This window comes from Struthio camelus, chromosome 8 (genome assembly GCF_040807025.1).
Source record: "Struthio camelus isolate bStrCam1 chromosome 8, bStrCam1.hap1, whole genome shotgun sequence".
In the NCBI taxonomy this organism is placed as follows: Eukaryota; Metazoa; Chordata; class Aves; order Struthioniformes; family Struthionidae; genus Struthio; species Struthio camelus.
Window position 1 is genome coordinate 4,349,650 of NC_090949.1, and position 18,966 is coordinate 4,368,615.

General features: G+C 40.2%; 1 protein-coding gene across 16 annotated transcripts in view; it reads right to left on the bottom strand.

Moving 5' to 3' along the window:
• RGL1 (ral guanine nucleotide dissociation stimulator like 1) overlaps positions 1–18,966 on the bottom strand; it is a 118,650-nt gene that overhangs the window by 49,910 nt on the left and 49,774 nt on the right. For all 16 annotated transcript variants that reach the window (XM_068953609.1, XM_068953607.1, XM_068953606.1 and 13 more), the window contains one exon: positions 2,046–2,254. In XM_068953609.1, coding sequence (XP_068809710.1) covers positions 2,046–2,254 — 209 coding nt within the window. The remainder of the gene's footprint in view (positions 1–2,045; positions 2,255–18,966) is intronic.

An 18,966-nucleotide genomic window follows, 5' to 3' on the forward strand; every position in this document is an offset into this window, starting at 1 on the left:
GCTTTGTCCATATTACCTCTTGATAGTAGGTAGTCTTCAGCGTGGGGGCTCTTGCAAACACTTTTAAGCGTGTTTGTAATATGATTTGCAAACCGAGTATGCAGTCTCAGCTGGGACGTTTATTGGCAGTACTGAAATACCTCAGTAACAACAAGAGAAAAAAGAACGGAAACTCCTAAAACCAGAACTCTGTTGGATGGTGCAAGGAACATACATAAAAGACATTTCCTGGGCACTTAAACAGGGTACTTGACCACACTTTAAAAAAATAAAAAACAAAAGGTTACCTGAGATTTAAACAAGAGCCTTTAATTGAAAAGATGGGTCTGCATCATCAGGCTCAGAGCCATCTTTGACTGATTTGGATTATCTGAGCCACTTTCAAGTTCTCATCCATTATGGAAAGAACATTCCCCTAGATATAAAACCAATTAATAGATGAGAATCCAAAAAGACATGAAAGTAGTCTGGGAACCCCTAGACACAAAGCAACAGAAATGCTCTGATAGGAAAATAATAGTTAAAATACCCATTCTGGGCAAGAGCATCATTGGAAAGACTATTATTGTTTTTATTTATGCAAACCTTTTTTGTAAAGTTCCTTCTGCAAAATAGGTATCTTTACAAAAAAGTAAAGAAAATACATCATATATACATCATACATACGTTAGTGGCTGAAAGTGACAACGCACATGCAAACAGCCATTGATTTCTGTGACTCTGTGGCTCTTTGGCCATTTGCACGCTTACAGAGCAAAAGTTTCCTCAAAAAAATGCTGTCGCTTCAAGAGTCGTCTCGGCTTTAAGTTGCTGTAATCAACATCAACTTGGTGCCCTTTCCCATTTTCTCTAGGAAGATACATATGTCCAAAACACAGAATCAAAAACTGGAGCTTCAGAAAGAATTACTCATTCAAGAAAGGAATTCCTCAGCATTTTTAGCGCTCTGTAAATATGTGCTGTCAATCAGAGCTGGTACAGACTGAGAGGTAACATTCACAGGAGTAAATCTAACTGTATAGTTTGCTCCCCAGGACAGCTTCTCTTTCCTCATCTGACATCTTACCTGCCTGTGAAGTTCTCAGTTAGTCCACTTGAGCAACCACAGTTATTACAATCACAGCAGGCCTGGCAGCTAAGCATTTCAATATCGTTATTAATTGAGCTGCATAACATTCCTATGAGGCAAGTAGTATTATGCTCCTTTTCAGATATGAAAGAGAAGCACAGACAGCTTAAACATGCCTTGTTCCATATCTACCTAGTGGGAGAGCCAAAATTAAATCCTAAAACTTCTTACGCTAGCCCTCTACTTTAAGCACTATACACCAGAGTAACTATTTCTGTACATCATTTGGTTTTGGAAATGCAAAAGGTAACATGCGCCCCAAACAAGATCACCTCGGACCTAGTTGTATCTCATTCAAAATTTAAGATCAGGAAACTACTGTTGCATCTTCTAAGCATTTATACAGATAGAGCAGACACAATTTAATAGTCTTACAGTAAAAGTCATTCTTGGAACATTAAGTGGTTCTTAGGCTGTCTGTAAAAATTTATGACTGTATGTTCATGTTAAGTAATAGAAGGAGGTGATGTGGTTTTGCGTAGCTTTGTGCAGTCCCTGTTTTGAATCAGCAGATCCCAGATAGGAGAATTAGGTCTGAAAATACTAGTACCCAGCAACATACAGGAACACCGATAGCCTGAAATCTACGCTAGGTATGACTTTGCAGCACATGCATTCCATTTTGGAGGGGAAACAGCTACACTCATTCCCCTTGTGCTGGTCCCAGTTTGGTTCCTCAGCAGCCAGATGCAGCCCACTTTCCCAACCTGGTGACCAGGTTTTAATAAGAGCTGAGATGTGAGCAGAAGGCGTTTATTGACTTCATATTTATGCTGAAATCGCATTTTCCAGAATTTTTGTATCTGTCTCTTGGGTCATTAAGGCCATGTCCCTTTAAATTAATGGAAGAAATTCCCGATAATCACCTGCCCCCATCAAGTAAAAAAGGCTTAGCTTCCACTGTACTGATTCCTACCTGTCAAGGAGAAGTTCCAGTACTTCCTTAGTAGAAGCAAAGCCCCTATATGTTGACAGAAAAATACTGATGTAGGTAAAATCGTTATCCCCAAAAGCTGTCAGAAGGTTCTCCACAAGCTTCTCCAAAGTTCCAGCTTTTATCGTCCTGATCTTACACGTTTCATATTGGCTGACAGTATGTCCTGGAGGTAACTGGTCCCCTTCAACCTACAAAGTTAAAACAAAAACACAAAATCAGAGGGAAGCAAGACCCCTTGTGCAGCTGTCACACAGAAACATAGATTAAATTCTGTCTTTTCACAGGGTACTTTTCTAGCTCACCACCCCTCTTTACTTACTAAACTATTTTCTCAATTTTGTCTCTCCAAACAGCAAACGCTGTATCAAATAACGGAGGTTTTTTTAGTAAGTTTACCTTTCTTTAAAATATTTCTCTAACGCGTTCCACAAAATATTTTAGATTCTGACTGCTATCAAGTCACCATATAATCCCACAATATGTTATTATCTGAAAGAAAGTTCATTATCCCACAAAGAGAATTAGGTTGCTAGAGGAAACAACTGGTGATTCACCGTCTCATTTAATTTCTGAATAAATACTAAGACTGATCATAGCTTTAGTGTCAGAACACTTGCGATCCCTTCGGTGAAGGGGCCGGCCTTGGGCCGGCATACAAAATCTAAGGTCGCGAACACATGTGGTCACGAAACATTTCATAATACTTTTTGCAAGGAGGGTGTCACAGGCATATTGCAAACATACCATAGTAACTTCTCAGTTTCCCTTCAGCCCTCTCTTAATTTCCATGTGGGTACAATATTTGTTGACAAATCTCAGGTTTGCTGGGGAAGGCTGGGTTTTTTCCCCTCACCAGTATTTGGTTTTACTGTTTACAGTCTGTTTCAAGCCAGCAGAAATAACTAGAAACACTACCTTACATTACATCACTGTCTAGAGCACAATGTAGAAAATAACGCTTGTGACTACTTTAATTTCTTAACTGTGTGTGATAAAAAGCCTTAAAAAAGGGAATATAAAGAAAAACACCAACAGCAATCTAATAGAAAATTTTTCTTTACCTTTTCAGTCGTCTATCTGTAGGGGGGAAAAAAATGGTCAAGACCATTAGCATAAAAATGGCCAGTATTGTGGTTAGTGAGGATCAAACTGACTGATGTATCGCACCTTCACCTTGAGGAAAATAAGCTGCCATGCACTTGTTCCTTTACATTGATAGCATTTACATGCTTGATCACTGTTTAACACACACAGCACTACCACTGATAAACTTCCAAAAACCAAAAGAAACATTTTCTTCGAGAGGAAGAGAAGGTTTGAGCCTGCCCACGTGCACGCACCCATACATGGAAAGGAAAAGTCTGTTAAAAAATCCCAATAGGCATCACCATGTGAGTTATGTACATAAACTCTTGGGAGGTTATCTGAATGAATGAAACAGCTTTTCAAACTATAAAGCTACTTTCATTCACATATATTGGGTTCAGAAAGTGTTTTAAGGCAGGCCCTGGACCTATTTAGAATCAACGTGATTATGCAAAGGAAAAGTTAGGCCATTATGAAATATTCAAGACTGAAAAAATATTTCTTAAATCTTTTTAAGCTAGACTAAGTATATCAGTAGAAAAATACTACAGGAAATAAACTTGCTCTGTGTAAGAACAGACAACACAGTCTAGTCTAGTCTTTGCATCATCAATTCTCTTATAACATCGAAATAAAAGCGGAGTCCTTCCTATTTCCATTGCGGCATTATTTCACAGCAGAGTTCCTCCGGCACATACGCACTCACAGCAAGCTTTCAACCGTGCTGATGCTCTTGCTGAATCATAACCTTCCCTTCCCTTCCCAGGACAGGGCTTCCGGTGCATCACAATATACAAATAGTAATGGGCGATCATGAGGTCAGATTTCCCACATAAGCCTCACAGTAAACATTTATGATTTAACAACTCTTCTGGGTTTTGAATTTTGAACCAGTATTCATAGAGGTGCTGGCCTAGCGATGCTAGATTGAGAGATTCCTTAAGTAAGTAACAACACCATCCATATTTGGGGTTTCTCAACCACATGCCTCAAACTCATCCTGAAGAGGTAACTCCAGAACTGAATGATGAGTTCAGGTATAAGGCCCATTTGATCAAACGTTTGCTCTGGAAACTGCCTCATAATGTACGAGCTAGAAATAACAAGGCTTAATAACATTCCAAATGTTAAGACCTTGGTACTAGACTGAGGACATCAAGAAAAAAAATATTAATGACTTTTTTAGTCACTACACTGGACATACTGGCAATACACAAAGAAAAAATCTCATTCATGAAGTAATAAGAACTGATAATCCACACACTTCACATTTGTATCACTACCTTCCATTGTTTTTAAACCATTTATAACAGAAATCCCTTCTTCTTCTAGAAGACGACATTTTTAATATTAATCTAAAGCTCCAATTCTTGCACAAGGACACCTTGTTTCCTAATTTAACAATGCTCAACAAACCCAGCTGTAACATTAAAATACCACTTGCTGTTTGCATAAAAAACAGAGAAAGACAGGGAAAGAGAGAGTGGCAAGTAATAGTTTCAACACCTCTAAAGATCGTGGCAAATTATTATTTATTTCTAGCAGTACTCCACAATGTTCTGGACTTTCCAACTAGAAATGGGCCTGGGCACTGTTTTGTGGCAGAAAAGTAGCTTCTGTGTCTGTAGGAAGCCCTGGAACAGCCAGGGGCATCTCATAGGATCAAGGTGCAAGATTGTGAAGACGACGGACACAGTAGGTAAGTAAAGGCGCAAGAAAACATATAGCCAAATCTCAACTGTGAAGTGATACCGTATCATATCGAGTTTAATAAGCCACCGAAAGAAGCTTTCATGCAACTAACTACACAACGTCCCGGACTGGAAAAGCCGTCTGTCTGAAACCATGCCCTTCACTTCACTTGCAGGGGTTTGGTTGAAGCCAGGTGAGCTCCCCAGTCTAGCTCGCCACCCAGCCCGCACAGGGAGAAGAGAAGCTGGGGAGCAAGCAGGAAGGCGATTTCTGGAAGCACTCCAACTTGACGTCAGTTCAAACCGACTGTGAAATTACAGACTGGGCAACTTTATCTCATGCCATGAACGGATTAGTGCATTTTATATATAGACCAGGCAACGCATTGTACTACTGCACCGAAGCCTACTGTTACAAACACCGATGCACAATCCCACAGGAAGTAACGACATCACACCAGAGTAACTCGCAAAGTTTTGTCACGCAAACCTTACAGCTGTTTTAAAGGTATACAATTTTATACCCAATTTAAAGATGCATCTGCAATAATATATAATAACACCACTCCATACAAACTTTTTCCTAAGCAAAACTTGGAAAAAACATAGAAAATTGAATTTTATTGCTGACTTTTCACGTTATGTTTAAAATAAACTTTTGAAAATAACCAGTTATATAACACAACCCCTTTCAACACAGGGAAGAAAATCTGCATCGCTGTATTTGACAATATGGTTCTCTGCCCAGCGGGCTCCCTCCCTTCCCAACATATTAAATTAAGGCCACATTCTACTTTCACTGTGTGTAAAAACTCTCATTCACTGACATGACATGCCAGACAAGGGAAGAATCCACTTCTAAGATTAACATATGCACAAAATTTTCATTTAATTGCAACTTCACCAAGATATCACACTGGGAGAAAGTTTAAAAAGAAAAATAAACCAAGAAAACCACACTCAAACTCTGAAAAACTAAAACCAAGTTATTCAGCAAAACATTAAACTGCTAGAAATCATTTTAAGAGACTTTTAGGGATTGTTTGTATTCGTATTATTTTTGCAATTCTGCCTGTGACTTTAAAAGGAAAAAGACTTGGCAGACGAGTTCAATAACAGACTTGCAGAATAAGACATTGTGAGCCGAGCTTGCATGCTAACAGGAAACTGCTCAATCTGGATTTAATCAAGAGGCCATCTCTTCACTGACATAACCAGGCTAACCAAAGGCAAAAGTTTTCATGTTTGCTTTTGTGTTACTGTCTGCTTAGAGGAATACCGTGCGCGCTGCTATTAAAAGACGCTCCTAAAGCTCTTCGGCAAGCTTTGACAGTGCTACACAGCGATCACTGTTATATGGTGCCAATTAAAGTCACCAGAAGTTATGCACTGCTTTGTGCACAAAAATAATCAAGTCTATAAAATGCCAGTCTCACCTTGACTTCATTCAGGCAAAGAATTTTGCCCTCGATATCTAACATCTTTACTAATCCCTTGCAATGCAGCAGATTCAGAGCGACCCACTCCTTTTTAACACTATCGTCTTACCGCACAAAGCCTCATCCAGGTATAAAGTTCTTGCTGAAACAGGAGAATTCCACGTAGAGTTAAAAACCATTAGGTTAAAAGTGTCCTTCAAACACAAACTGTCTCCAAAAACAGCTGTACTTGCCCTCAAAGATGCCCAATACTGAAGGATCTATCATCTGGTTCCAAGCTGGTTACAATTAAGGCCCTGACCTCGCAATCGCCATTGTAGAGGCTAGCTCGTGAACCCACACAGAACCTCACTGACTCATCGAGGCTTTGTGAAAGTACAAAATATCCATATGCACAATTGCAGGATGAGAAAAAGATACCAGTAACAGCATAACCTCCAATAGGCATCTTCCTTCTGCAGTAGCCACTAACACAGGGCTTGAGTAAGCAGGTCGTAAGTTATGAGCATCTTGCCAGCAGCGCAGTTTATTGCTAGGTGTGTAAGAAGCAACAGCCCTTTGTGCATCTGGTGAGGTACAACATGCAACCTTTGATACCACAATCCCATCTCCCCACCAGCCCTTCTTTGCAAGAACTAGCTAAGGTATACCGGGTCCTTGCCGTTTTGTCTACTGATGGACAGAAGAAGAAAGCAGCTCCTCCCAGCGCCCCAGAGCTGGCAGGTATTTCACTCAGTTAAACAGTCAAAACGCAGCTCTCGAGTCCCACAGCCCCGTGAGCCAAGGGCACTAGTGCTATCTGTTAACCTCTAATGCCATTACAGATGACACTGTTCCACCTCTTCCTTAGTTAATGATACATCTTAGCAAGACAGATTACCCAGACTCTGAGATACAAATTAGTTCAACATCTGAACAGGCTACCACTCAAAAAAAAAGACGCACAGAACGGTAGTCATTATTTCAGAAATATCTTTGGAAACAATTTCATTTAACCAAAAAGCACTAATCTGCAGTTTTCCTCAACCCAAATATTACCTGTTCAGCATCTGAAAGTGAAAATCATGCAAGGAAACTGATTTAATTACTTTTCACTGAGAAAAATATCAAAAGAAAACAAACGGGATGAGCAACGATAAGTAAATCGGATCAAATATTCTTCAGGCTTAGTCATTTAAAACATTACCAATTTAGTAAAGACTTACTCAGAAATTCTGTAAAATGACTTTCAAGAACACCTAAATAACTATTGTCTCTTAAATCCCATTTTTAGCAATGCTTTTGACTTTCATTGATACTTATGGCTTTTCCAGATGGGGAAGTTTTCCACTCTTGCTATTCTTAACTTACTGGACAGACCCTTTTATGCTCAAATAAAACTGGAGTAACTTAAAAGTAGAAGTAATTAAAAACAAGACACACTAATCAAGAACGACTGCTTCATTTCACTCTTTGCCTAAATAACAATCCCTATGAATAACATGCTCACCTTTAAAGAGAAGCAAAAAAGGTGAGAATAACAAATCAAATCATGGAATGGTTAAATTATGGAATGGTTAAGCCTTAGAAGCCCCACATTTACAAATACAAACAGCCGTAACACTTGCTTGAGAGAAGAAAATAACAAAATATTTTTCATTTAACAAGAAAGAAGGCTTAAAGAAGCCTACATGGATACGGTCCATTTTGTAAAGACAGCATCAAGAGATGAAACAAGATGTGTGTGAAGACTGACCAAATTTTATGGCAAAAAGCTAACAGTAATAAGCAGCAGTAGTAAGACTTTAGGACGCTGTATAAAACTCCTACTCACTTTGATCAAGTACTTTTGTAAAGAATAACTTCAAAGATACTGACACTACATTGTCTTCCAACAACGATCTCAATGAATAATTTGCATATTAAGTCTGCTTCCCCTGAAAGGAAGAAAATAAGATTGCCCCATATCTATATGAACCGATAAAATGCCAGTCTGCAGCAGCTGACAATCACGCTGAACTGACTCAAACGTGCATAGATTACGGTGACTCCTGACACACACACACACACACCCGGCCATTAAAAAAACCCCTTGGAAAAGCAGCAATTTTGCACTAACAATACCACAGAACAGCAAACATCAGGAAGAGCAGTGAATGTACTAAGCTGATCAAATCAAGTCACAAGTATTTCAAGTGTTGTTAGGATAGGCTCGTTGGTGCACACATCCACCTTCCTCTTGCAATCAATTCTGCAATAATGGCAATATTGAAGAGCCTTCCGTTTCTCACTCTCCTCTCTGTCCTCATCCCCCCTTGCTGAAAAGCTGTCAGCCTGGAAAACTGCTCCCATGAGACTCTGAATTAGAAGCAGAATTTCCACTATGGGAAACTGTGGCTTGGAAGCAGGGTTTTGGCGACCAGGCTCCCAACAGCACAGATGCTTTCCTTTGCAAGAGTGGCTGTTTTTACCATATAGAGCATTTGGAAATAGAACGAAGGCAGAGTCTTCTGCAGCGCCTTCTCCACTTTGCTAACTCCCGTTTCCTCACTTTGGATGCTGCTGAAAATCAGAACTCTGTGTTTACTGAATGAAAATTACAGCCAAAATAACTTTATGCGCTCTTTCCTATGATCCAACAGCTAGGGGTATTCCTGGATTTCCAAAGCTCCACCCTTTTCCTTTCCTCTCTTACCACATAAACAACCTTTCTTGGCAGCAACCCAGAGTTTCCAGGACCAATTAATCCCATGAACATTACACAAAAGGCATTCTCATTTTCTTGCATCCTTAGAGCTCGCAGGCTGGCTCATATCTATCTGAAGAGCTGGCAAACAGCAACAAAAACTGTGGGTTTGATTCAGAGGTTAAAAAAAAAAAAAAAAAAGCCTCTTACACAAATGCTGTTGCTCAGTTAGAACCCTTTCACTCAGGCACCTTGCAGCTACTTAAACCCACTCAAGGGAAAATAAGAAACAACGTGCATACTACGGAGCTGAGCAGTGCATTCACACACCTTCTGAAGTTATGCAAATTTAGACTCATTCGGGTATCAGTGAAATATATGGAACTAGCTCTAAATGAATCAAAGTACAAGTAAAGAAGCTTAATTTACACGTCACTTCTTGCTGCATGCATCTAAAGGAGTTTAAGCAAGCGCATAAAGCAGTTGAATCTTCAAAGAGGTCTACATTAAAATAGCATTGCCAAACTCTTATAAGCCATGTAAAAAGTCTCAGCCAAGAGAACACACAAATTCTCCTCCGAATTTGGCTCACTTCTTAGAAGTGTCTGCGCAGCAAAGGAATGTAGGCCATATTATTCAGTAAGAATGAAGTCCTCCGAGAACAGAGAGGTTAACTTATGCAGCACATAAGCTTTTTCAAGAGATCAAAAATTGCAGACAGCTTAGCCCCAAACTTCATCTCCAGCTATCTTGTGCAATTTATATGCTTACCTTCTCTTCACTTCCTACCTACAAAAGTCCCTCCTCATTCCGAGAAGGAAGCCAGGATTCCTGCCTGGCTAGGAGAACCTCTAAGAAAATCAGGACAAGCCTTCTCAGACTTCCCCCTTATCTGACTTACTGTCTTCACTGAGTTAACGAAACCTGAAACATCAGCGAGTTGGACTCTTCATTGCTGTTTTACACATTTCACAATTCTGTTACTCATCACAATCTTGCTCTCTCACAAGCATGCCAGGGACACATTATTTTCATAAATGATGTACAGATATGATGTGATGGTTTGTGATCAGGGACTGAAGTTTAGCAAATTCCTAATCTAAAAAAGAAAATCAAGAAAAAGAAATCAGTAAGTCAGGTAAGACTCTTAGTGATGTCTATTTTATACTGTTTGAGGAACAGCTGCCACCAAACAGCATTTACTAGAAATATTCTTCTATGCTAACAAACAAATCTGATTCATATTAAGCATCTTTCCAAAGCCCTTCCACACTAGAGAAGGATTATTTCTACAGAACTCTGCATCATCCTCTCTTCAGCGCACAGGATACCAAAGTGCTCAGTCACCAAAATGAGCAATTCATAGTAAACGAATACTGAAAATAATAGGCAGCTAAGTGACTAGGGCACCAGAACAAGAGCAAAGAAAAGAGTCTTATTGGCCATTTTGCCAGTAACGATCAGCCCACTCTGTAAAATGCCCCATGCACCAGTACAGGCTGGGGGTTGACCTGCTGGAAAGCTGCTCTGCCGAGAAGGATTTGGGAGTCCTGGTGGACAACAAGTTAAGCACGAGCCAGCAGTGTGCCCTTGCGGCCAAGGCAGCCAATGGTCTCCTGGGGTGCATTAGGCAGAGTGCTGTCAGCAGGTGGAGGGAGGTGATCCTGCCCCTCTCCTCAGCCCTGCTGAGGCCACATCTGGAGTCCTGTGTCCAGTTCTGGGCTCCCCAGTACAAGAGAGACATGGCGCTCCTGGAGAGAGTCCAGCGGAGGGCTACAAAGATGATAAGGGGACTGGAGCACCTCTCCTATGAAGAAAGGCTGCGAGCGTTGTTGGGCCTGTTTAGCCTGGAGAAGAGAAGACTGACAGGCGATCTCATCCACGTGTCCAAGCATCTGAAGGGAGGGTGTCAAGAGGACGGGGCCAGACTCTTCTCTGTGGTGCCCAGTGACAGGACAAGGGCAACGGGCAGAAACTGAACCACAGGAAGGTCCATCTGAACACGAGGAAAAACTTCACTGTGAGGGTGAGCACTGGAACAGAAAGGTTGTGGAGTCTCCTTCCCCGGAGACATTCAAAGGCCGTCTGGACACAATCCTGGGAAACATGCTGTAGAGGACCCTGCTTGAACAGGGAGGTTGGACTAGATGATTTCCAGCGGTCCCTTCCAACCTCAACCATTCTGTGATTTTGTAAAATATTTTGACTCCTGTAGATGAAGGAAGTTTTAATAATGCCTCCTTGAGGGAAGAGCTCTATATAGAGTCTATGGACTTGCATAAAACTGTCAGTGATTAACTGTCAAAACTAACAGAAGCGTTCACAGGTATGGATTACAGAGGGTTCCTATGAGATGGGCATACTAAGTACCTTTCATCTGAGGACTATTCAGCAGTTAAAGCTCACAGTATAGCAAATATTATAGTTACATACAGAATGCAAGCCTCTGCTATGACTGCCTGAAAACACAACCCAATCAAACAGGAAGTTCCCCACCCCAAAATCAGTATCATCTGTGTCTATTAAATGTTAACTTAATCAGATTACACAGCCAAGTAAGTGCCTGATAGCCTCCACTGAGCTCAGCCAGAACTACTGCTCACCTTTTATAGAGTGTGTAACTATTTTCTCTGCTCACTGATTTTAACTCTTTTCAAAAAGATCAGCTCTACGAAGCAGCACGTCTGCTAGTTGCAGATGGTGGGAAGTTTGGCACTTCAGATCAGTCTTGCAAGATGAACAGTTCCTCCTAGGAGGTATCAAAAGGTATTTCAAGAGAGTCTTAGCACTCTGGAAATTCACCTCCATGCACCTCAGCTTTTCCAACTGTGGAAGGGCCAGATTAATTCTGACCTCCTCTGGAAAGTGCTCTGGACTCTATAATGATGAGCACACTATAGAGCTACGTACTGTTATTTCTACATTGACTTAGTATAATGGATTCTACCATGTGATAACAGAATTCAATTATTAGTGGCTAAGTCTCTTACAGAGAGCTAAAAAAACTCTGAAAATGTTGCATAAATGGCTAAGACCATGTTAATTGCCCAACTTTAAGAGCATTTCTAATGAACACATATAGGCAATAACCTACCTTCCTTACTTTAAGCAACTTAGGCTAAACTACTGGCCTAAAAGCACTTTAGTCCCTGTTAAGTCTTTCCAGGACTTCCTTTGTACATAAACGTTAAGAGCTTTGTACATGGCAGACTGTATTACTAGTTACTACTAGGTGACTTGATCCAAAGATGTGTCACAACAGCACTGCCTCTGTACAAAATATTTTCTGGTATTTTAAACTAATCTAGATTTAAAAGGCCTCCCTACCCATCCGAGACACCTACATCAGCATCACCCTAGTTATAAAGAAAAATGAAAAAAAATACAACTACTACATCATCTTTCACGCCCATAAATAGTTCATACCCCACCCTGAAATTGAAAGCTTAGTCCATCAAGTCTTTGTATGCAACCGTGTCCCTACCAGGCTTACGTTCTAGCCTCCACCACCTCAGGGCATATGCTTTACTACATAACTGCAATTTTAATGTTTTGTCCCCTCTCATCTTCCCAATTCCCTATTGTATTGCTATATTACCCTTGCTTATTTTGAATTAGACAGGAAAGGTTCAGTGCAGGGCTTACTGCACTGACTGCATCTACACTTGCATATCCTACCACTCAATTGCATATTGTAAAGGAAACACTGGGCCTGAATCTTCTGCAGCTTCCCAAGCCAATGACATTCCTTTAAGAAAAGCTGTCATCTGAAACTCTGCCAGATAACTGCAAAAAGCAGGCAGGGTATGTGACACAGTCAGAAGAGGCGGCAACATAGCTCCTTCCTCACTGCTCTGCACGTAGGCCATGCTGAAAGCATCACCCACTTCTAACCCAGGGACGAGGCACTGATGAGGAGCAGAGGTACCACAAAGCCAAGGCAGCATAGAGTAGATAAGACTAGACATCCCTGTTTCAAGTACGAGTGAATAACTCTGACACCACTTAATTCAGCTACGGTACCAGCACGACTACAATCACTACCACGTGCAAGTTGAAAATTCTGCATTATCCTCTTATTTATAAGCTGCCTGGATGTTAAAGACGACAAAGATTCTACGTCTACCAAAAAGAAATATGAGAAAAATGGCATATAAATTTTGTTTGTGAAACACTGGTCTGTGAAACAATTTGCAACGATTCTTCCATGAAAAACGTTAAAGTAAAATATGTCGCACTTTGTATTTTATGCTGTAAAGAGAAGGGTTGTTTAATATTACCCTTAACACACAGATTTAATACAGCAAGAGCCACATCGTTTTATGAAAATATAAGGTCAACATGAAAAAATTGGATTTTGACCATTAAAAAAAAGTATAGGATCATTTTTCACCATTTACTTATACTGTTAGTAGTCAAAAACTGTAATTTTTTTCTGTGAGAAGTCACAGGATTTTTTCCCTTCTAGGAACGTACTTTAATTTGCGAAGCTCATCATCACTTTCTGCTCAGTCAGTAGACACAAAGGAAGTCCTGTGTGAGACAGCAGGCAACACTGCTGAACTCAAAACGGATTTAAAGATGCCACAAGTAATAATTCCGTTGCATAATAGTAACATGAACACACATTACATAAGCCAGTGTGGCTTTATTCATCCCGACTGGATCGTTGGCTTTCCTTACTAACTATAAAGCTTACTCAAATAGTACACAGAAATTAAAATTATAGCGACTCGGGAAATCAATGTAAACTGCTACTGCATTCAACGTAAACAACAAGGCAGGAGTGATGGGTTTTAACTGCAGAGCTGTGAAATAAAACTGCAGATGCGGGGAGATGAAATGCATCCTGACAGAGGAGAAAATATTTAGCAGAAGGCTCCGATTCGGATTTTAAAATAAACTGAACTGGAATCGTAAGGTACTTAGTGGAAGGAAAAAAAAAAACAAACAATCAAGGAAACGTTGTTACATGTTTCATAGTAATTACTGTGAGCAATGAGCAATCTCTGTTGCCAAGTTTTTTTTATCCTTTAAGAAAAGAAATAGGTCAGCATTAAATAATTTTTATGACTATAGCATGAATACATACTTAAACTCTTCATGTCAATGGCTGTGCTTTTTACTACCCTTTATTTTGAAACTAAGGGCCCTCTCCAGGGTGAGGCTTGAGTAGAGAAAGCAGCAATAGTAAGATAATGTTACCCGATATTAAAAGTTTCCAGCTTGGACATTTATTTAAGCACTACAAGAGTCCAAAAAATATTAGTTCAATCATTCCTTTAGGCCAAATTGCATTTTTAGTATATCGTCTAGACATCACAGGGGATCTGATTATGGAGACTCTTAGGATCCTTCTCTCTCATACACACAGATTCTCACTCTCTAAATATATATATGTTGAATATATGCATAAGTGTATGTACCATATGTGCAATGGCAACATCCATCGGTGAATTCGATGGGCATATTCTCTACGAAAAATTATATATTTTGTATGAAAAACTGCATAAGCGTGACAAATAAACATATTACATACCAATACAAACTACTGCATTCTTCTAACTGCAGCACCTGGCCATTAGTCTATCTCTTCTGACATAACAGAAAGTAGCACTGATTACCTGAGCTAGTGCTGAACCCTCTGTGGACGTGTTTGCATTTCAGTTTAAGAACGCAGTGTTTGAGATGAACTCAAATCCCTTAGGCAAAACACAAAAACCAAAACACACACTTAATTGCATCAAAGTATTGAGTCAGATATGCAGAAGAAGTATGGCTTACAAGTCAAGGGAGAAAGAAACAGAGAGCAAGAAATCTTCAGGCTGTGGGATAAAACAGAAGTCCTCCACATCATTGTTCTTTCCTCCTTTTTTTCAGTTGTTGTTTAAGTACACAGTAAGATTTAAAAGCATACCTCTGTTCTTCTCTTTCCTGCTCCAACTCTTTAGCCACCTGAAGTTTTCCTAACAAGGAGACTGTTTTTGCACTAAGAGGAAAGCAAGTCTCGTGGTTCAAGTAAGCGTGCAAGAGTTCATTCACATGCCGTACACAAAAGGGAGTCAGCAGATTGATTCAGGCCGTGCTCTCAATCTGAAGCACTCAATGGGAAGAAAGTAAAAGCGTAAGAACTGACTTCCAAATGAAGTACGTTATTGTTACGTACGAAACGTTTCCAACAGCAGCACAACGGCTGCCATGTCAAATATACCATCCCTACCCTGAAGGGTTTCTGCTCTAAAAAGACAAAGTACACAGCAGGTAGGGCCAGAGAGTACCATAAACCAAGTAAGCAGACAAAAGGACGTGTACGCATATCTTCATAATCATTTTCTTGTTGTATGTACATGTAATATTTAAACTGGCTCCCAAATGCACCTCAGGAGCATTTAGTTAACTAATTTCTTCTGCACTGAGGAAAATGGTTAATCCCGAAAGGTGTACTGAGCTGTCATTTGCATCCCAACACCAGTGAAGCTTTGAAGTGTTACCACCTCACCTAGCAAGTTCCAGCCATGTGAACACTACAAAGGCTTGATTTGAGCCAAAACAGTAATTCAATATGATTCAGTAGAAGTGTGGGGCATAAACTCTATTCCTCGATATCTTGAGGGAAATAAAACTCTAGACAGCTCTTTAACACGGGATGGTCTACTTCCACTTCAGGGTATACAGATACTCACTGGTTTTTAAGGTCAGAAGGAACCACTGAGATCATGAAGTCTAAGCTACAGCACAAGATATTTCAAAACTCTCCAATCTGAAGCTCAGCAGCTGTGATAATTAGAACACATCTCAAATCATTCAATCGTTTCACATTGTCTAACCATTCTGAGATCTTTGAATAGAGAATGCCACATTACTATAAAAAAATGTTACACTTGCACAAAGAACCCGTGAATTTCCAAGAAAGGAAGAAATAGCTATTGACTGGGAAAAAGGTTGAAACTTTGTAAGGAGAAAGGCAGTTGTAAAAAGCAACTGAGGTGGTAGGAGGGGAAAAGAAAATAATCCTTTAGAGTTAAACTGCTTCCAGAATGAAAAGGTGGGAAGAATATAAGAGGAAAATAGACAAAAGAACAGAATCTAATAACAGGATCATTCAGAGAAAGCATTTTTAAATGCCTACACCCTATTAGCGTCACTGTGGACTACACATATTGCTGGGCGTAGCCCATAGGCTGTAGGTTCAAGAACCAAGGCAGCACTTGGAGCCACCCCAAGTGCTGAGACAGCAGCCCACCGCACAGGAGAGGCACTCCTCTGCAGGGCGCATGGTGCACTGTGGGGCTATGGCTGCAAGTTTTTAGAAAGAGGGAGAAGCTTTGATGTCTCAATATCCTTGCTCTTCACAAAAGAGACTGGAAGAGTCAAGCCTGCAGCTGTAAGAGGCAGAGTGCATTTCTCTCCAAAATTTCAAAAGAAAAGAACATAAAACAGAGGACAGCACTTATCAGGAGGATTCTTGCTCTGGTGCAGAACTTTTCTTAGTCTCCAGCAGAAAACAACAGCTTTCTCTCTCATAGGTTTGAATCCTATACAGTGATAATAAAGCACAACAGTTTGCTCCCACAGTACGTGGGATCACCAGACCTCAAAATGAATAATATTACAGGTGAGAAAATTAAAACCCCAAGAGATAAATCAGTCAGTTCAAATCACAGTGTGAGTCATTAACAAATGAAAACCGAGCACAGGACTCCCGACTTGCACTATCTTTCTAAATACAGTATCGGGAAGGTCCTTAAATTGATACGACAGGGCTTACATATATACTACAGGACTAATTCATGTGCTCAGTATAATATGCAGCAATAAGTTTAACCTTAGTGAAGCTTTCACTTTAGGTCATGGAAAACAAGTGGAGAAGTGGCAGTTATAGGTACACAGCTACAAATTTCACTTGTGTCTGAAGTATGCAATGACTTCTGTACTGGTGTAGGACTGAGCTACACAGAGATGATTGCAAAAAGTTGGACATAAATTGAACAAGCAAAAACAAAAACCCCATCAGACTGTAACCCTGTAACCTGACAGAGCAAGACGTGGATGACTGCTACTATACAAAATGGCAGAAAGCTTCACACCTAAGGTGGAGACTGCCCAAGTTTCGTTTTGGTCGCCAAAGCTGTCAAAGGGCACCTACGTTCCGATGGGCAACAGATGGCTTATGCAACCAAACGTAGAGAAATGTAAGAGGCTAGCAAAAAAGTCTGTTGAAAGTACTACCCTCAAAGGTCACACTGAGGCACACAGATCAGAGAAAAGATCTGAAGGGACAGAGTAGGCAGAACATTAAATCTTTCAGCACAACGCTTAGAAGCGGCAACAAAAAGCAAACAATTCTGCAAAGTATAAATAAAGGGTACTGAACCGAGTCAAAGGACATTATTCTTTCACTGCATAAAAGCTCTGATGAGACCACATGTAGAGTACTATATTCTGTTCTAGCTGCCTTATTTTTAAGAAGGCTATTATGATGTTGAATGGGGTAAAGCAAAGGGCAACCCACACGATTCCTACTTCCAGAGCCTAAAACAGCATGGATGCAGACTTTTGCTTAACACACACACACACACACAAAAAAGCAGGATTTGAGCACCCAAAGTTCTCATTGACCAGAATGAGGTTGCAGAACAGCTGAAGGATAGGCCCACAACAAACCCCCAGATTACGTTGCAATATGGCCCTGACATCTTTTGGACATTATAGCTCTCATGACTCTTGTCATGACTGCATGTATCCAATTTTATTCTGCTTCATTAAATATTTATGGCAAACAAACTGAAAACAGAACTTCCTAAGAAGCAACCCATAATAACAGTCATTTTAGACTAAACTAGAGGTTGTTCCCTCTGACAACAGCCAGATGCTATACAGGAAGGTGAAGACATTTCCAGAACAGACAGAATAACCGGTCTGCAGGAAAAGACTCTTTTAACTGCAGGAAGTCTGTGCTGCAAAGAGAGTTACATGCCTTGTATTTTAAATCTCATATAGTATTAATGTGGTTATGCTCATTATTTTATATAAATGTCTAATCTTTTCTGTATCCTGCTAAGCTCAACTACTCAACTACTTGTAGCAGCAAGTCCTTTCGGTTAATCATGTGCAATGAAAAACACATTTCTTTTTTCCCCCCTCGCTTTAACTGTACTGCTTTTCAATACCACTGAACACTCCCTGGAGACAAAGCATCCCTACTCCACTCCCTGTTTTAATACTGTTTGTATACCCTCCTATTCATTGCCAGTATCAATCCTTTCAAGTTTTAACAAATGCACTTATCATTAAAGTTGCATCAACCCCAGCTGCATCAGGATCTAGATTTCACAGTCATCTCCTCAGTGTCTCCCAGTGCCTGCAAATCTTTCCCATTTGTTTCTAGTTCCCTTATTTTTGAGACGAGGGAACAAGAATCAAGAACTAGTGAGGTGCTACCGCAACCTCCTCAATAGCATTTTCTAAGCTTCAATCCATTCCCCCGTTGGCCACTACAACTAAACAGTCAAGGTTACTTTCACAACTGCTGTTGCACAGAGAGCAAATATTTCCACAGGAGACTCTGGACTCATAGAAGTCCAGAACTTCTCCCCAAGTGGTCCTAATTAATTCACTTCCTATACTGAATTGTTTCAATGTGTTGCTGTGCCTTGTTAATCAGCTGCTCCTGTCTGCATATATGCCATACGTGAAGAAGATAACCATGTGATAACACTACGAAGCCACAAAATAAATACTATCACGCACCTTTGACAGCTAATCCATCTCCTCCAGAACCTTTTCCTAACGTTTCAAACTCTTCAGCAACCTCAAAAAAATAACTGTTTTAAACTCTCGTTGTCCCAGAAACATCTGTCTCCTCTTTTTCCCACCTCCCAAAGTAAAGTGGAACTATTCCAAACCCCTGGCTATAACACTACTGCCAAATTATGAGCCCCACCTAAATACATGCTCATAAAACATTTGTACTATGTTACACTACAACATACTTCACATAGCCTGTCTGGTGAAATTTT